At 34.9% G+C, this 18,986-nt stretch overlaps 1 protein-coding gene across 4 annotated transcripts in view; it reads right to left on the reverse strand.

Moving 5' to 3' along the window:
- sorl1 (sortilin-related receptor, L(DLR class) A repeats containing) overlaps positions 1-17,303 on the reverse strand; it is a 129,152-nt gene extending 111,849 nt beyond the window's left edge. For all 4 annotated transcript variants that reach the window (XR_015509351.1, XM_087284023.1, XM_087284024.1 and 1 more), the window contains exons 1-2: positions 17,006-17,303; positions 6,107-6,223 (exon numbers count right to left, since the gene is read on the reverse strand). Coding sequence is in view for 3 of the 4 variants with exons in the window: in XM_087284023.1 (XP_087140149.1) it covers positions 6,107-6,223; positions 17,006-17,290 (402 nt within the window). In the remaining variant the exon portion in view is untranslated. The remainder of the gene's footprint in view (positions 1-6,106; positions 6,224-17,005) is intronic.
- Between the last annotated feature and the right edge of the window lie 1,683 nt (positions 17,304-18,986).

Raw genomic sequence — 18,986 nt, forward strand, 5'->3', positions numbered from 1 at the left:
AGGCTTGGGCGGTATTACAGTATTATGGTATACCACGGGATCTAAAAATAGCAACAGTGTCAGTTTCAATACCGTTATATCATCATAAAATATAAAAAATCCTTTATCTAATGCCTACAAAAACGTATATCATCATGGGACAGTGTGGAGGAGAGAGAGAGAGGGAGGGAGAGGGAGGGAGAGGGAGTGGTGAGGTGAGGTGACGAGTAGCGCTCCAAAGTGACCTGCAGTTTGGCAGTATTTCTCGTTTCGACTGAACGAGAAGGGAGATGTGGTAAATATGAACTAGAGGTCTGCATTAGAGATGAAGATCTTTGCCCGAACCCGACGGGACCCAAAAAATCCAACGGCCGTTCTAGCCAAGTATTTTGGCGGTTGCTCATACACTGCGTATTACGGTAGAGCGCTTAACCGCAAGCTGACAGGTAAAAAGACGAGGTGACTCGCTACATTGATACTGCTGTCATGGAAAATTAAATGAATGCTCCTGGCTCGTAGAAGATGAACAAACAATCTTACCCAAAACTTGCAAAATCAGCCAGATCAGAACTCTGCATCTGGGCCTGTAGCAGCACCAGTGAAAGGGTGTTCAGTGCTGCTGGACGCCCTGAGCACAGGACTGCGCTAAAGCCAGTGGATTCAATAATGTTCCTCCACAAAAACACGTAGCCTAATCTTGGTGAGTAAAGGGGTTTTAAATTATAAATGAATATTAATTAAACCATAAAATCATAATGTAGACAGAGTATACAGGCTAATGTTGGTAATATTCTTTTAATATTCAGCTTCATCGTCGCCTTATGGCCAGATTGTGAAGAGATCTTGCAGAGCTTTTATCTTAATTTCGTTATTGCCAAAATACCCATCATCATTTATAATTTATTTTGATTTAATTTGTAAAGCAAGACTTCTTTTCATTGGTGTGGTGGCCAATTTAAAGGCTAAGTGGATGTACCTAGTAAGGGTGTCATGACCCTCCAAATCCTTGATTCGATTACATTTTCGATTCTAAAGGCACGATTCGATTTTCGATTATGAATAATTAATTAATGACCAATTAATTATTTGTAGCCTACCGTTTAAACTACCTGACCTGCATGGTCTTTGTTTTACCCATAAACAAATCATACAGTAAATGAATAAAGGCAAGATACACACATAATTACCACCTGTCAATCACTTTTTCTGCGGGACTCGTGAATAGGCATTGATCTGTGTCGTTATAATGGCGTCTGTAAAAAAGACGCACAACCAACAGGAACCAGCCAACAGTATCTGAGGTGATCACTAAAATGACTAAGTACAAGTGAGTGAAAGACTGAAGCAGTCCTCTGACTGCCTGGACCTGCCGTCTCGAGCGCATGGCTGTGAGTGCGTCTGTGTCTGTGTGGTCACGTGATGTGCATTTTCAGTGGTAGTGAGGAAGGAGGGCTGCTCAGAAATGCTACACGCCACTGTGGATGTCAAATCGTTGTCGTTCTAAAATGCCATTTAAAAACAAAGACAGTGTAAACAGGGCCTGAGTGAGTACTTTTCGCGAGCGGATTTGCAACGGGGGCAGGCGGAGGATCGCGATGCCGGTGTTGTCTATCTGACGAACCGTACGTAATACGTACATAGCAGGGCTTGCAAAACTGTGTTTTTTTTTCGTCGACAACACGAACGTTGTCAACATAACTCACTGGAAATCCAAAATGCTTATTACACACCGGCGACTTCATTGAAAGAGCAGAGGGTTTAAGTTTTGTCGACGGGTCTCCTGCTTCTGCAGTTTAACAAGCACTTAAACAAGCCTGTTTTTTCCCGCTTGGCAAGCCAAGCTGACGTGACATGGGGGCATGGCAGCATCGACGATTCTATTTTTTGATTCGATAATCGAAATTGAGCATAAATTTCGATCGATTTCGATTAAAAATTGAAATCGTGACACCCCTAGTACCTAGACCTATTTAGTGTACTGAGATGTTACGGTGTTACAGAGGACTTATTTTATTTCTTTGTTCCAACTTCCAAGTGGCCTATAGTCTACGTTTGTTACGAATAAATTATGTTAAAACATAAATGACTCGTTCTTGAAAAAAGGCAATAGAGCGGTGTGTATGAGCACATTTGTATAATGTCGGGCTGTAAACGGGTTTGGGCTTTTAAAAAGCTGTCAATCAAAATGTACCTGTCGGGCTCAGGCCCCATCGGGTATAATGTTTATGGTCTGATTACAGCTCTCTGCATTCCCGCTGCTGTACCACGGGAGCCGACCAGATTTCTTGCGGTGCGGGAGTAAATTTCCGAATAAATCGCGGGATCGGTCGGTAACTTTGGTGTTTGGTGAAAGCGAGCACGCGAGCAATGCTCTCTCTCTATGCGTGTGTGTGTGTGTGTGTGTGTGTGTGTGTGTGTGTGTGTGTGTGTGTGTGAGAGAGAGAGAGAATAAGAGAGAGAGCTTGGTGTGTGTGTGTGTGTGTGTGTGTGTGTGCGTGTGTGTGTGTGTGTGTGTGTGTGTCTGTGTGCGAATGAGAGGAGTGTCCTGCGCAGACGAATACAAGTAAGATAAACAGGTGACCGCGAACCTAAGGTTGCATGTAAGGTATTCAGTTACTGAATGGTTTAGGTCAAAGCCAACAGTTTATTGACGCTGTCTGAGCCTTACGTCATTTTTTTTTTATTATGCACAGTAATACCGGATACTGGGATAAAATATGGAGGAGGTTTGACAGTATCAAATTTGGATCCCACCCAAGCCTAGTGCTAGTGGTCCTTTACTGACAGCTGTGTGTGTGGATCATGTCGGAAAATATGGCGAAAAGTCCTACATGACGGTAATAGTTTGATTGAGTTGTTTACTTCAATAATCCAACTAATATATGCATATTCCACGTCTTAATTCCATTTTTGTTTAGTTCAGTTATGACTTTAGTGGGATTAAGGTATATAATAAAAAAAAATTCACAATTTCGAGCTTATATAAGCCTACCGTTCAAAGTTCAGGTTTAACTGAATAAACAGTTAGTAAACACAAGTACATCTTACTGAACATCATTTATTTTCATCACCGATTATCATAGTAGAACAGTTTCTCAAGCAGCTTGTAATGCATTTTGGAAACAGGAGATGAGCCCCTGGTCTAATGTGCTACCTGGCTTGAGAAACCTGTTCTCAAAGACTTACTTTTAGTAATTATTCCTGGTAGCACACAGATTCTGAATGCCTTCAGAAGAATTCAAATGAGCCATTTTAATCTAGATTAGTTCCAAGATTACAGTCATATTAATCTAGATTTTAAAAATTTATCTATGCCCACCTATAATTATAAGTTTGGATCTGTGCATTTTTAAAGTGACAGCTGTTAATGTAATAAAATGAAAAATCTAAATGACAGATTCATTCATTGCTCAATAATCAGAATGTTTAAGTTATACAGTGAAGAAATGGGCATACCCCTTATTTTCACATCCCAATGTTGACAGGTATGCCTTTTCCATAATGTACGAACCTTTTCTGATTTGGGTTTGTACACATGTATTGATATATTGCATTATGAGAATGTTGGCATAATAGTATATTCCCTTTTTGAAAAGGGATGCATCTTTAATGCAATATAAGTTTTATTTCTCTTATTTATTGCCCATTTTGGATGGTAAATCTACATAAATGGATGCTGTCTTCTCCAAAGTGGATAAATTTGTTAGAATTTGGCTTAAGAAATGTAAGTGCTTGTAATGAAGCAGTTAATCTCTTGCGAGGTGTTGTTTTTGGAACCGAGGGTGTGTGTAATGCACTCTTCTGTAATCACTTGCAATTTCAACAAAGGAAAGAAAATAAAGTGCCATCTCAGTGCTTACAAGTAAATGGTTTGCATTTGGAGCTCTTTTTGCTATCATTTGCTTTGTCTTGCTAGTCACAAAGAACACCTGTACTTCACAGGTGAGCAGATAATAGCTGCAGTGCCCTATAAAGTAAGTCCGCACCACTTTCCTCGCATTTGCATTAGATAATCTTTAACGTAAAAGCTTTGCAATTATTTAAAACTCTGCAATTATTGCCATGTAGATGGGGAAAAAATAGCATTGCAGGACACAAGACATTTTTTTCCAGGCAGTGCAGAGAGTTTAAAGTAATATAATGAAAGTGCAGGGCACTGAAAAACAGAGGGAGGCCTTTCATCTGTATGACTCAGAGAGCTGTAGAAAGCAAAGCTAGCCCGTCAAGATATTCTTGGTATCTTAAATATATATGATGGCTGGTTAGCACTGTCGCCTCACAGCAAAAAGGTTGCTGGGTCGATTCCCGACTAGACCAGATGGGGTTTGCATGTTCTTTGTGAAGTTTGCATACATGCTCTCCCCCATGCGTGGGTTTTCCACTAAGTATAGGTGAATTCCAGTTTTATTATTTTAAGAAAATCTTGATGGTTTTGGTACTTAAACTGTAATTTCTGTGTTTACCTTCAGCACAAATACCTTTTTTGATTCTCCTATCATTCAGTTAATAATTTTTTTTCCTATCAACAGAGAGTGCAAACAGAGAGTCAGGTCAGTTCCTGGAACAACAGAAAGATTTCAGCTTCCGCGTTCTATGAAGATTTTCTCAATTCATTGTCAAAAATTTAAGAACAGTTTTAAAGATCAACATGCGTCAAGGTAACCCGCACATTTTAAGGCAATTTTTTGGCTGATACATGACAAAATATTTAGGTTATTTGATATTTCACTGATGCTATGGGTGCTACATTCTCCATCAGACAGCTCAGCAGGAATTCCCCCTAATTATGAAATATAACTGCCTATAATGGGCTATTTATTGGAAAATGATGAGCAAGACTTAAATTTGAACAAAGCTGGGGAGGAATTTAAAGAAAAAATTTACCTTTTTATTTAGCCAATTATGTAGTTAAAGTAATAGTCTATGTATACACAGTCACAGCACCCATGCTTTGGGTGTTGGCAGCAAAAATGAGCAAAAATGCAGTTATAGCTTTGCTATAAATAACTTTCCTAAACTTAGTTCTGAGATCAGTTTTAATCAAACGTTTATGTAACTCATGAAACATGCTTAAAAATGGTTGTTTTAATTCATTACTATAGATAAAACTAGGATAAGAAAAGAGACCTTGAAATGTACGATACATAATAGAATTACATGATTCTATCAGACCTTTGAGTTTAAGTTAAATAAAAATACAAATGTATTTAAGCTTTTATTTGATAAAATCAACTTGGACCAACTTGATTGCATTTAAATGTGTACAGTTTTTTTGTTGGTGCTAAACAAATTTATTGGATGTTAAATTCTGTCCTCAATTAAATTAAGTTCATCCAATGAGTTATTTTTTGAGTGCAGTTCCAATAATAAAAGAAGAAGCTGTGTATTATAAGCCACAACCTGTAAGTATTTTTACTTGTTAAATGTATAGCTTACATGCACAGTTTCTGGCTTCAACTGTATGTTGTACCGAGGATGAAAACAAGGATGTAAACAACGGGAAATGCTGTTTGGCACTGCTAACCATTTAGCTACACACATAAATTCCTATTTTTCTGTCAAACCCTTGTAAACACCCACAATCTTGCCTAGTGCACACAATGTCTCTCTATGTGGCCACGTTCTGTGCTTTCTACATTTGAAATAATGAACTCAATTTCACAACAGTTATGTGAATGTTTCATATTACTTATAACCCAAATACATATATAAAGGCGGCCCATCAGAAGAACCAGAAAATATGATGGTCGTTTTCATGTTAGCTGAGTAGCACAATTAAGGTATATTTGATATGTGAAATAAGCATGAGCAATTGTTTGCATCCCATAAACACAATCAAACCTCAAACACTCTGCAACACCCCTTTAAAGATATCAAGGTGAATTTCTTTTTATAGAAAATTCTTTAAATGTATAAATAAAACATTAAAAAAAACAAAAAATTCTTTACATTGTGTTCAGTGTTGTGTGTGTCATATTGCTAAGGTAACAGTTCACAATTTAATAGTCATTTAAATTATAATTATTATAAACAAAAGTCATTTAAAGCATATATATTTTCAGCTAGCTGGTCAAAAACTACAAAACTTTCTTGGAATATAATTTAGGAAAAAAAGTGTAATACTCACAGAGCTGGTTTTGGGGTCTGTGGCACCAACGCTGTCTCTCGCTAACGCTACTATGACGTCACTCTTCTCCCCGGCCCAGTGGACGACCATCTGATTGTGAGAGTCATTCAGGTTGGCCTGTGAATACAAAATATGATGAATAACCAATCTAAATGTTGCTGACTAGCCTCAAGTGATATTTATTTTGCTGTGGTCAGAGAAGCGTCCAGGTTTCCAGGCTGTCATTTCTAAAACTTGATTTTCAAAGACATCTCTTAGTTTCTGCTTCTCTCACCGGGTCATTTTCCAACATTGTAACATTGCATTTGTAATATTAGCTTAAAGGTATGTGTATTTGACAGCCTTAAGTTTGTTGATAGACTCTTGTAAAACACAGCAGGTGTGTCTCCTGCACTTAAGGCGAATAGCCTTTGTGAAAACAAATAAAACCACAAATACACACAAACAGGGAAACAGCGAGCTGAGCTAAACCATAGCGGCAGGAAAACTGAAACTATGGGCTGCGGTGTCCCAATCTGATCTGTTAAACAAAGAAATGTGTGCCATCTTTTCTTGTCCTTCCCCCTCTGCTCTTTTCACCAAGAACAGCCTGTCTCATCTTTAATTCAGGCTTCTGCATGACTACTATGGGATCCTCCACTGGGTTCTCCTTTGATATCTCTTGTCAGGCATTAAAGAGAACGTGCAAAAGGTTGTTTATGTTATGGAGCACAAAAAAAATCTCAAACAGCAGTACCTGTCTGAGGAACACGCTGTGGTTTAACATAAGTCATTGTTTGACAGATCACAACATAGTCTTTCAATAAAAAAAGCAACCGTTCAACAAAATACCTTTCACATGGTGCACCATTTTACACAATACAAGCCTCAGGCCAAAAGAACAAGTCATACTGATGGTCATTTGAGAATGTTTGTTATTTATAAAGTACAAACAGTGACTCTTTGCCTCAAACTACCTGACCTTGAATGTGCAGTCATATATTTATTCACTATGACATGGCAGTAAATCCTTCGGTCTTTTTGGCCTGTTTGGCAAGCATCATGTTAATACAACACAGAGATTTTATGAAAAACTGCAGCGGTGGCTTTTCATATGGCCTCTAAGGCTCTATTCATGAAACATGACTGCTGTATAATCCATACTCTTCCAAAGAGTATTCAATTGCATGTATTAACAACTCGCTTATTAATGTTAGATGTAAAATTATATGCATAACAACAATGTAACAACATACTTCAATGAAGTTTCCTTGCGGTCCAATTTGTTTGTTTTAAACAGTTTAAAGTGGGGCTGCACAATATATCGTTTTAGCATCGATATTGCAATGTGATTATTCACAATAGTCAGATCCTGAGTGTACGCAATGTTGAGTCTGGATTATAATTGATCATTTTGCAAGTGTTGAGGCCTGTGACTGTGTGAGGGTTTTAAAAGCATTCAAGCATAAGAAATTGTACCATTTGTAACTTTGCCAAATTAATAATGATTATTTTTATTGAACTTTTTATAACATAAAGACTTGCAGTAGGGCTGCACAATAAATAGTTTCAGCATCCATGTTGCAATGTGCGCATTTGCAATAGTCACATGGCAGCATCTGTGTATTAGCAATGTGTAGTTGGGATTATGGCTGTACAATTAATCGAAAGTTTCGATTTCAATTTTGGCTTCTAACAATTATGCAAAAACCTTAATCAAGAAAACAAATATTAAATTTTATACCGCCCTCTTTCCAGTTGTACACATTTGTTGCTCTGCAAAGCTCAGTTTCACGTGAAAATTACTAAAATCATGTACTGCAATGTATATTTGCAGCATGGGATAAACATTCATTGATGTACATTTGAATCATTCATGTTTTTAAAAGCTCGAAAGATCGCATGTTAGTTAAGAATCAAAATACACGTGAAAGGTGAAACCATAAATCAGAACCGGACTGCTCTTAAAGCATTAATGGTCGAAAAGCAATATTCCTGCTACCAACTGTTTTAATCATTAATCAAACAACAAAAGGACAAAATCCCTTCCTGCTCTTGACTGAAGGACTTTTGTAGCTATAATTAAAGTTATTTTTCTTACAGGGAAGATGCTTAAAGCACAGGTTGTTTCATATTTTTATTCTATTGTATTTATTTCCCTTTCCTTATTTACAGGGAGGAAAATAACAGCATATATATATATATATATATACATATATACATATATATATATATATATATATATATATATATATATATATATATATATATATATATATATATATATATACATATATATATATATATATATATATATATATATATATATACATATATACATATATATATATATATATACATATATATATATATATATATATATATATATATATATATATATATATATGTATATATATATATATGTATATATATGTATATATATATATATGTATATATATGTATATATATATATGTATATATATATATATATATATATATATATGTATATATATATATATATGTATGTATATATATATATATGTATATATATATATATATATATATATATATATATATATATATATATATATATATATATATATATATATATATATATATATATATATATATATATATAGTTGAAGTCAGAATTATTAGCCCTCCTGAATTATTAACGGCTCTTTTTCCCCAATTTCTGTTTAACGGAAAGAAGATTTCTTTCAACTCATTTCTAAACATAATAGATTTAATAACTCATTTCTAATAACTGATTTCTTTTATCTTTGCTGTGATGACTGTACATAATATTTAACTAGATATTTTTCAAGATACAAGGATTTATCTTAAAGTGCAATTTAAAGGCTTAATTAGGATAATTAGGCAAGTCATTGTATAACAGTAGTTTATTCTGCAAACAATCAAAAAACATATTGCTTAAGAAGGCTAATAATATTGATCTTAAAATAGCTTTAAAAATATTTAAACCTGCTTTTATTCCAGCCAAAATAAAACCAGACTTTCTTCAGAAAAAAACAAATTTTAGGAAATACTGTATAAAATTCCTTGCTCTGTTAAACATAATTTGGGAAATTCACAGGAGGGAGAATAATTTTGACTTTAACTGTATATCATTTTGATTAATCGTGATTACTATTATGACCGAAATAATCGTGATTATGATTTTTCCCATAATTGAGCAGCCCTAGTCGGGACTATTATTGATGATCAGCAATGAAGAATGTACAGTGTTTACATTTTACATTACATTTGACAATTCCACAGGGGCAGGACAAAATAGTGTGAGGTGGCGCTTCTTGTAATGGCACATCAAACATATATCAATGTTGCAGTTCTAAGAAATATTTGTACTTTTAATAAAGAAAATACATCTTATAACTTTTTGACGCATTTTTCCCTCTTGATTTACAAATATCATGATATGCTGTGGGTGGTTTTCGTGATATCATAATATTGCTGATATCGTATCATTATCATGATAATATCGTATCATATTACTGTAACTGAATATCTCACTACTTATTTCATTTTTATCTTATTTATTTAATCTTACAACTTCTCTGATTCACTCCCCATACAAAGTTATTTCAATCACAGTTATTGTTTTCTTTTAAAATAGAGCTATTCAAGTCATCTGCCGAAATATTCATATCGCAATATAAATCACAGCAAAAACAAAATATCGCAATGTCATATTTTTTGAATATTCTGCAGCCCTAAAATGCAGTATTATTTTACATTTGATTATTCAATTACTGTATACCTGGATGCATGTAGACTCGTCGGAAAACAATGAAATGCTGTTTATTTAATTTGCATATTTTTCCAAATTTGATTTATCTATGCTCGTAGATTGTGTATTATATTATACAAACTGCCCTACAGAATCATCCAATTAATCTTAAATTATAAAGTCTTTTCAAAAAGGTAATCAAATCATCTAGTGGAACTGTATTCATATCGCAATATATAGTCACAGAATTAAAAATATTGCAATGTTAGATTTTTCCAACATCGTGCAGCCCTAGTTTAAAGTAAAACTACATTTTAGTACACGTGAAGGACATTTGCATTTGACCACTACTTCCTGAATCCTGACCTCTACTTCTTTCTACTTCAACCACTTGGTTCTGCCCCAAACTCATACCACTGCGACAAAACAGTTCACTATTTTGCATATTAGCTGTTCACTTACACAACTATGCTTGAGGGCCTGAAAATGCAAACATCTGACAGGATTCAACATGAAGGTTTCTGAAAATCATACCATTTACAGGTAAACTCCAAAATGGTGATGTCATAAAAATTGTGGCGTTACGCAAACGGCATGTTCAGTATGTAAAACTACAGGAATGTATGCAAACCTACATTTCTTCACAAAATTACAGATCTAAGCTGTATTTTTTGATAAATAAAAAAAACATTATTGTATTTATTCTTTTTAAATGCACTCTTTAAAGTTAATATTTTAAATTATTAGGTTTTTCTTTTTTATTTGTCATTTGCAATATATTTTCTATTCATTAATTTGTCAATCGAGTAAGAAAATTCTTTTGTTTAGTTCAGTGAACACAAGCGAAAACAAACAAATGACCATCACAAAGATAGTTTTAAATTGCACTTGCATGGTTTATGGTTGTTATTGTTATTTTTGAACAGCTGATAAATCTCTGAAAACAGTTCACCTCCGTGTCACTAGGACATGTAGAACTGCTTTTCCCACCACCTTGCCAGCAAACACTGCGAACAAGCAAATGGCTGCAACCTGATCCATCTGAGCCTTGTGAACTCTTGGGTCTGCTTTTTCCAAGAGTGTTTAAAGGCTTGTGTGCAAATGGACTTTCTGTTCATCTAACTGGGCCTTCATTTATACTGACACCGTAATATCCTGAAAGCCTTAACAGTCAGACAAGTGCAAATAACTTCACGTCTCTTTCATGCTTGTCTTGCTGAAAAAGGAATCAGAGAGAAAAATACAATTAACCCTTTTTTTGGTTCCTTATGTATAATTCAGCAGGGAAACAGGGGAGAGTGGCAGAACGAGAGAATGCGAACACTACAGCACCTTCACCCATCGCTACAAGCAACACACAACTTGAAAGCATGACATCATCTCTGCAGCATGAACATTTGGGCCAATGGTTCAGCTATTTGCCTACCAGTTCCCTTCTGGAAACCATCCATACGGATTTCACTGAGGAAAAAAATATGGGTGAACCACACATTTAATATCACTGTGGCCGTAACCAAAAAGAAACCGAAGAGTCATTATCCTGTTAAAGGCTTAAAGCAGAGTTAAAAGCCTGTTTCATTATTGCAGTATGGATAAGTACTATATGGGATCATTACAGTGATGTGTTATGCTCCTGTGTAATGGACACACTTAAAATATCCATTTGCACATATTAAAGCAACTTTTCATTCCCGTCTTTCTTTCGCTTAAACCATTCATAGTTTATCTTTGAACAAATAATCGCTGAAAGGATTAACATTGGGTTCATCTATAATTATCTTTCTGATGCTTATGTTGGGAATTTTGTCTTCAGAGAACTATAAAGATTATATGACTCATCTGTTTTGATTTGGTTTCACCTTGAGCTTAATGCGAAAACACAAGTTCAAGTTCAAGAAAGCGAAACCTACTAACTGGCAAGCTGTTCAGACAAGTTCCAGAAATACTCCATGGAATAATAACAAATATCCACAATGCCCTCTACCTTAATTCCCCAAGGTTTTAAATGCTCTTAGGACATAAAACGAAACTAAAATACTGTACATGTTTAAACCAGCCTGATCTCACAAAGAAATGAGACTATTTTACATTTGGTCAGTTTAGTGGCTTTAGTTTAAGTTCAATCGTAGAACAACAAACAAATTGTACAAAATTGAACGAATAAGATTGTATGTATTCATATTACCCACTAAATCAAAAAGTAAAAAAGTGCTGTGAGATCATGTTGGTTTAAACTCATGTGTTACACATTTCATCCACGAGTCATTTTTCTACATTTTTCTATGAATGAAATTCGGATTTACTACATCCGCCATTTTGTCATGTTCACGTGACCTACATGCGTCCATTTATAAATTCTCTCAGCATGTGTGCCTGTTTTATCTATTCGGATCCTCTGCTCTTCCTCGCCACTGTACTTGATCTGCAATATTGAGATCACAACTTGAATGCAGAAATAAAGCAGCACGCCCGCAAAATGATCCAGACCGCGTTGATTGTAGAGAGACTAAAGCCTGGTTTATACTTCTGCGTTAAGTGATTGGCATGACCCACAGCGCAAGCTTTGCGTGTTGCCATGCATTTACACTTCTGCTCGCTGTTTGTATTCCTCTGTAATAGCACTTCCCATTCGCTAGCTGGCAGTAAGGTGTTTATGTTCTTTTGTGTCGAGTTTTTTCTCTGGTGTTTTGTTTTTTCTCAACGCTTCCTTAATGTACAAGTGGCTCAAACTCGCTAATTTCAAGGCAGGAACCAGCGGAGGTGCAGCAACTTTAACCAAAAGGTAAACACAAAATAACTTTTCATCTGAAGCTCCTTCACAGGAATCACCATTTGTAAACACTCGCTCTAATGAACACGCAACACTCTCGGTCCCGCCCACACTTGTAAGCGCTACCAAGCTGACCAATCACAGAGCTTGTTACATTTTTTGAGAGGTGCGCATCAGTGATACCAACAGCCACAGAGAGGGCTTTGAGTCCACGCGTAGGCTGCTCCGTAGCATTACAATACGCTTGATGCAGAGGTATAAATCAGCTTTAAATCAAACTAATGTGCAACTTAAGCAAAACTGATACTAAAATTGTTTTAAATTTGGTTTTGTAGTTCAGGGTCAAAAAAATGTGTAGCAATTCTTTTAATCGTTTAACTTCATTTGATTTACTATGTAAAAATTAGTGGATATTACTGAATTTACTGAATTTATTGATGAATTTATTGGGAAATGTAATAAATTAATTTACTCTTTCAAATTTTTATATTAATTTTTGCAATTGCAATGCCTCGATTTTAGTATGGTTAGTACTGTAGTGCAAAGTAAGGCTCAAGAGCAAGTCCATCATCCTACTTGACCAAAGATCAGATTTGGCTGCAAAGTGCTGAACATTGTTTTGTTTAGTAGCTACATTTTTACAACATGCCTTGTATGCGGGGTCACGTGATTCCACAAGTAGTAAGGAAAGTAAATGAAAAAAATTAATTGATCTGGAAAAATTAGATTGATTATTAGTTCTGAATGTCGATTTCGATTACTTTTCTATTAATCGCCCAGCCCTAGTTAGTACACAGTCAAGTACACAGTCATAGCCATAAATGCAATGGTACTAATAATTGGCATAATTTATTTCAGTTTTCAGCCTTGCCAAAAATTTTCATTTCGGTGCATGTCTAGTTTTCACACTAGGACTAAAATAACAATATCTTTCACCAAAACACATGTTTGAGCTAATGTTGTGATGTTTAAACTCATGTCACATTAATCAAAATTGTCTCCAGTTGGCTATACTAATGCAATAATGCTAACTGTTCGGCATTTGTTCCTCATTCATGTGGTTGTAAAATTCAACACATTTAGGGTATAAATAAGCTATGAAAATGCTTTTTGATGAATACAACTTGTTTTTAAAATTAAAACAACCGAATACAAGAAACAAAAAAACATTATATCCAAAAAAACAAACTGACAATAAAACTGCATTTGGGGAAAAAAAGGACCTTAAAAGTAATAACTAAATAAGATTACTGACTTCACATGACTTAGACTCGTGGAGTTAGTCCAGGCTTCTCCTGTGAGAAGTGAGGGATTGTCACAGCTCATTTAGTTTCTAGGAATTACTTTATGGTAATGATTCTACATTACATTCTTTACATAGTAGAGCAAAACCACATTTGTTTGCCAGCAGTCTACTTAACATGGCTTAATAAACAAGGGAACAGAAGGGATCAAAAACCAAGGTCCATAAATTTAATTACATTTCCTGGAAATCTTGTTTTGAATGTATAGCATTCTTCTAAAAATTAATAATTGCTCTATTGCCGCTGCTGGGTCAAATTATGAAATATTTCCCACTAAATTGTGAAAGAAGGAAGAGCCTTCAACAGTACAAAAGGTATAAAGAAATGTGTCTGATTGAAAATAAAATGATGGGATTTATTTTCAAACAAAAACACTGTAAAAGTCTGCCAATGCATTTGCCTTCAAGTGCTGCTCTTGGAGTGTGGTGTTGAATAGCATATTTATGATTATGACTCTGTCACAATTCCCCAAACTTGGTGAGCAATTATATGTCATAACAGGTCTGCAAAAAACAACAGAATACTCTTTAAAACAGTGTAAATCCTTGTCTGGCAGACCGGAGCACTTTTTCGAGGTTACTTCATCACAACAGACAAAAAGAGTGGATTGATGGCTGTTACCGCTTACCTAACACTGCTTCTCTGTCTGTGCCAAAAAAACATAAACCAAAAGGTCTGAAAGCGGGAAGGAAGGAAGAGGGGGGGCACAGATGGGAGATCTTAATTGGGTGATCTGAGGGGGTAATTCACCTCATAGCAACTGCAATGGCCTCCATCCAGGACACCTCATAGAGGATTTCCTGAACACACTATGGGTGAAAAGGGGAAAAGTCACTAATCTTAGTTGCAGCCCGCTGATAGAAAAGAATTATAAGACGGCACAATACCCTCTTAATGTGTTGACTTTTCTGACAGTATGAGTGATTTTCAGGTTTATTCATTTGTAATTTGTCAATATTGTACTATATTTTCTTTATATTCTCCTGATTGTAAGCATTGCATTTATTTATTTTAATTTAACTTGAATGTCTGCCTGCAATATATCTGTACTTTCCATCTGCACTTGAAGCTCCAGTCACCAAACAAGTCTCTTGTGTATATAAACACTTAGCAATAAAGATCTTTCTGATTATGAATCACTGGAAAAAAACAACAACAATGTATCTACAGTACATTCAACAAATATATATATATGAAGGTCACCACAAAACAGTGTATGAAAATAACTTAAATGCACTTCTGTTCATTTATTTGTGTTACAAATGGCACTAAATACAAGGTTCTCTGTTTGCATGTATGGTTCCAACCCTTTTACAACTTATGGATCATTTCGATTCCACAATAGTTTTTTTGAAAAGGAAAATATTTAGTGTTTGTTGATTTTTTTTTAAAGCAGCACAGGTTCTGAAAGTATTTCTGTGATGATTATGGAATTCTTTGAGAACCAAAAATAGTTTTAATATGGCACTGGTGCTTTTTGGGAGCTTAATTTTATGTTCATTTAGTTTCGTAGTGGAAAAACTCCAACTTATCAAGATTCATACCACCTTCTAATACTTTAGATTGTATCATCGCAATTGAGTCACAACAGTGGAGACGATACCTGCATGTGTACTGGCAATCACAACCCTTTTTATGTAGCCATATGAAGAAAAACATATGTTTTTCAGAGAAAATTTAGTGGTTTGAACCCTTGAAGATCTCAAGACATAATGGAAAAGCAAAAACTAGGAACTGTTGAATGTTTGACTAAACAAACATCTCAACGCAGAACACTTGAAGGGGTAAGTGTAAGTCTGGAAGTTTCCCAGCAAGACTGTGCAACCAGTTATGCCTCTCTAGTTTGTTAATACTTGCTTAACAAAGCAACATCCTGATGGTAAACAAGTTGTCATACATTTAATAGGAGTGAAGATGAGCAGAGTCTGTTTTTTATTCCAAAGAAACTGATATTAGGCTGTTCAGTCTAAAAAAGTTATTTTATACATATACCCTATGAAGAATAGGATTAGCAGAGATTTTATCTCACCCACTACAGAGTTGTATTTACAAAATATTTGTCAGGATATTTTTAGGCATTTTACCTTTTCGTTTGTATTCGCATACGTTTTTAATAGATTTTGATTTGACTTAATGTAATGAAACAAAATTTATACTCTATAAGAGTATAAATATATATACTTTATAAGAGAACACTTAAAAAGTTTTTCTCCTAATTTACTGACAGATATCACTAAAATGTTGAAGATTGTTTGCTGACCAAATGTCTTGCAAATCAGGGTTACTCCTGCATACACTGATGTCAAAACTGGTAATGCATTGGTAAAAACGTATTGTTTGCTATTTTGGCCAATTGTCATTTCAAGCAAAATAAATTGCAATGACAAATTGTGATCCTTTTTATTTCAAAGTTTATTTTGGAAGTAATCCCATGAGTAGTTTAAAGAACAAAACAAAACTTTGATTTTACTCATAGTTAACTATAAGAGAAACTGAGATTGTACAAATGTTCTCTATATATTTTTTCTTATATACAAATATATAAAGAAAGTGAAATATAGACATAACTAATATGCACAGGATCTTTGTATAACTGTAATATTAAATAATTGTTAATTTACTTGACAAAATTACAAGATTAAAAATTTTTGCAAGAAAACTCATTTCTTTTAGTATCCCATTTAATTTTTTTTTATCTGATATTACTATCACGTTTCTTTACTGACATCAGGTAGCCTACGATTTGAGAGAAAGGTGAGATGTTTATTAACAGGGCAGTGATGAAACCTTACCATCCCGTATGTGTTCTCAAGCCAATTTTACAAAAACACCTTAGTTAAAAACCCCTCACACGAGAAGTAACATTTTAGGAGGTTTTAATCTTGAACGGTCGTGCGAGAACCTTCATCTGACAAACAGGTCAATTACACTTCTAGGTGACTGCGTGCGAAGCAAAGGTGAATGATACAAAACACAACTACTGGAAGAACCAAATTCAATATTTCATGAGGTTACACATAACAGCTAATCGTTAAGATGCTTTTGTCACAATAACTTAAATGCAATCCGACTAATAAATTAAAAAACGAGCTTACCATTCCATAAACATTTGGCACGGGCGCTCCAGCAGCATTCCGCCGAACGCGAAGCTGATGCGCGGCTGAAGCCTCCCTGACTTCTCTCTCCAGGCGCACGACGCGACTTTCTGCAGGCTCCAGGTGTGCGCTCACAAGGGAAAAACCTCTGTCCTGTGGTAGTACGAATCTCTGATCGTGGTGGAGTCGAAGTGTGGAGGAGATCGCAGCGGGAACTAGTAATAATAATAGATATATGGCACAGCGACTGAGCGCCAGCATCTTGCGTGTCTGCCCTGACGCCATGTTTGTGTATGTTGACGATAAGGTGTGACAGGGCGCCTCTAGCGGTCAACCACAGGCACGCTCATTACCATGGATACAGATGGCACAGGATGGCACACGATGTTTTGTTTTTCCTTGTTTTATGTAAACTGTAGATTGGCGAGACCCAAATAAGAGATTGTTTACACAAAGAACGGTTTACAGAATGTTTCCTAAATATTTCTAAAATGTATGTATAATTTAAAATGATGTTTATGAAATATATAACTATATATATCTTGTTTGTTAGAAAAACAAATTGTGAAAATGACCTTAACCCTTTAAAAATTACGTGTTTTATGTGCTGACTTATTTTTATTGTTCAAAAAAATAAAAAATATATTATTTTGTAATTATAAAGATATTGGGTTGTTGTTTTAACCTAATCTAATTTTGAGAAGTAATTTTCTATTTACAGTTTTTTTTTTCAGTCACAAACAAGCATTTGCCCAACCACATTTTCAAAACTCTAAACACAGTTAGCACAGCATCGGTCTTTTGTGGCCTTACCATTCACACATTTCATGTCGTTTTCACCCACCATGCAGTCAGTGAACACATTTCCACAATGCTCAACAGACAAGCTGTACCTCCCAACAAAATTATGGATTGTTTTTGTAGTGGTTATGAATGTTACCACACAACATCCCACAATAGCAACTACAATATTCCAAACCTTAGATACAGTATAAAAACCTCTGTTTCTGGAATGATATCATTTATACAGTAAAAAGAGGACTTTGAGGAGTGATGTTGATGAAAACATGTGGCCTAACCCTGAAAATCGCAGAGATTAGAAACAGTAATTTGTTTATTATTTTAATATTAATTTGTTATTTTTTGATCAGGGCGTTTTGCTTTTTTGTTGTTGTTGTTCAGAATGCTCTTGTGTGTTTCAAGGATATTTTGTTCACTGTTAGCAATGCTGTAAAACGTTTCTGTTCTATCATGCCATGTTTCTATTGCCCCTGTAGTAAACAGTAAAGAGAAGAAAAAAAAATGTATTTGCTTTTTACTGGAATGCTTTTGAATGTGAACTGTACATGTGGACATACAGTTCCCAACCAAGAACTTTAGTGTCAAAACAGTGGGTTGCCATGCAAATACCTGTAAAACTGAAACATAAAAGTCTCTGTGGTTTTTGTAATGTCAACCATATTCAGTATTTTGACACCTGGTGTAGTTTGATTGACTGCACAAACCTTGTGAATTGAAAACAAGTGTTACTCTCTAATAATATTTTAATTTTTAGTCAGATTTCCAGTGGTGCAGAGAAAGATGTGCTTTGTTTTGAAATGAAGAGTAATTATATATTTAACAAATTGTGTTTTTAGAAGAAAATTATCCATTTGGTCAATTGTGTTTTGTAGGTGAGAGTTTGTGTTAAGACTTTAGAAAAAGTATCTTAAGTATGGAAAAGCACTTAATAGCAGCTGAAAATAAAACACAAGTTAGTTTTTTTAAAATCTGACCCAACATTGGGTTAAAAGAACCCAGCATTTTTTCAAACATTATTAGATAATTATTATCAGTACAACATAGACGTATTTGGATGAAATTAGTAAAAAAAACTACACAAGGGATATGTTTGGGGACAAAAGCCTAACAAATGTCTTGAAATGAATGCTGGGTAACAACTGAACACGATTAATCGCATCTATATTAAAAGTTTATACGT

Source organism: Danio rerio, chromosome 15 (assembly GCF_052040795.2).
Source record: "Danio rerio strain M-AB ecotype USA chromosome 15, GRCz13ab, whole genome shotgun sequence".
Lineage (NCBI taxonomy): Eukaryota > Metazoa > Chordata > Actinopteri > Cypriniformes > Danionidae > Danio > Danio rerio.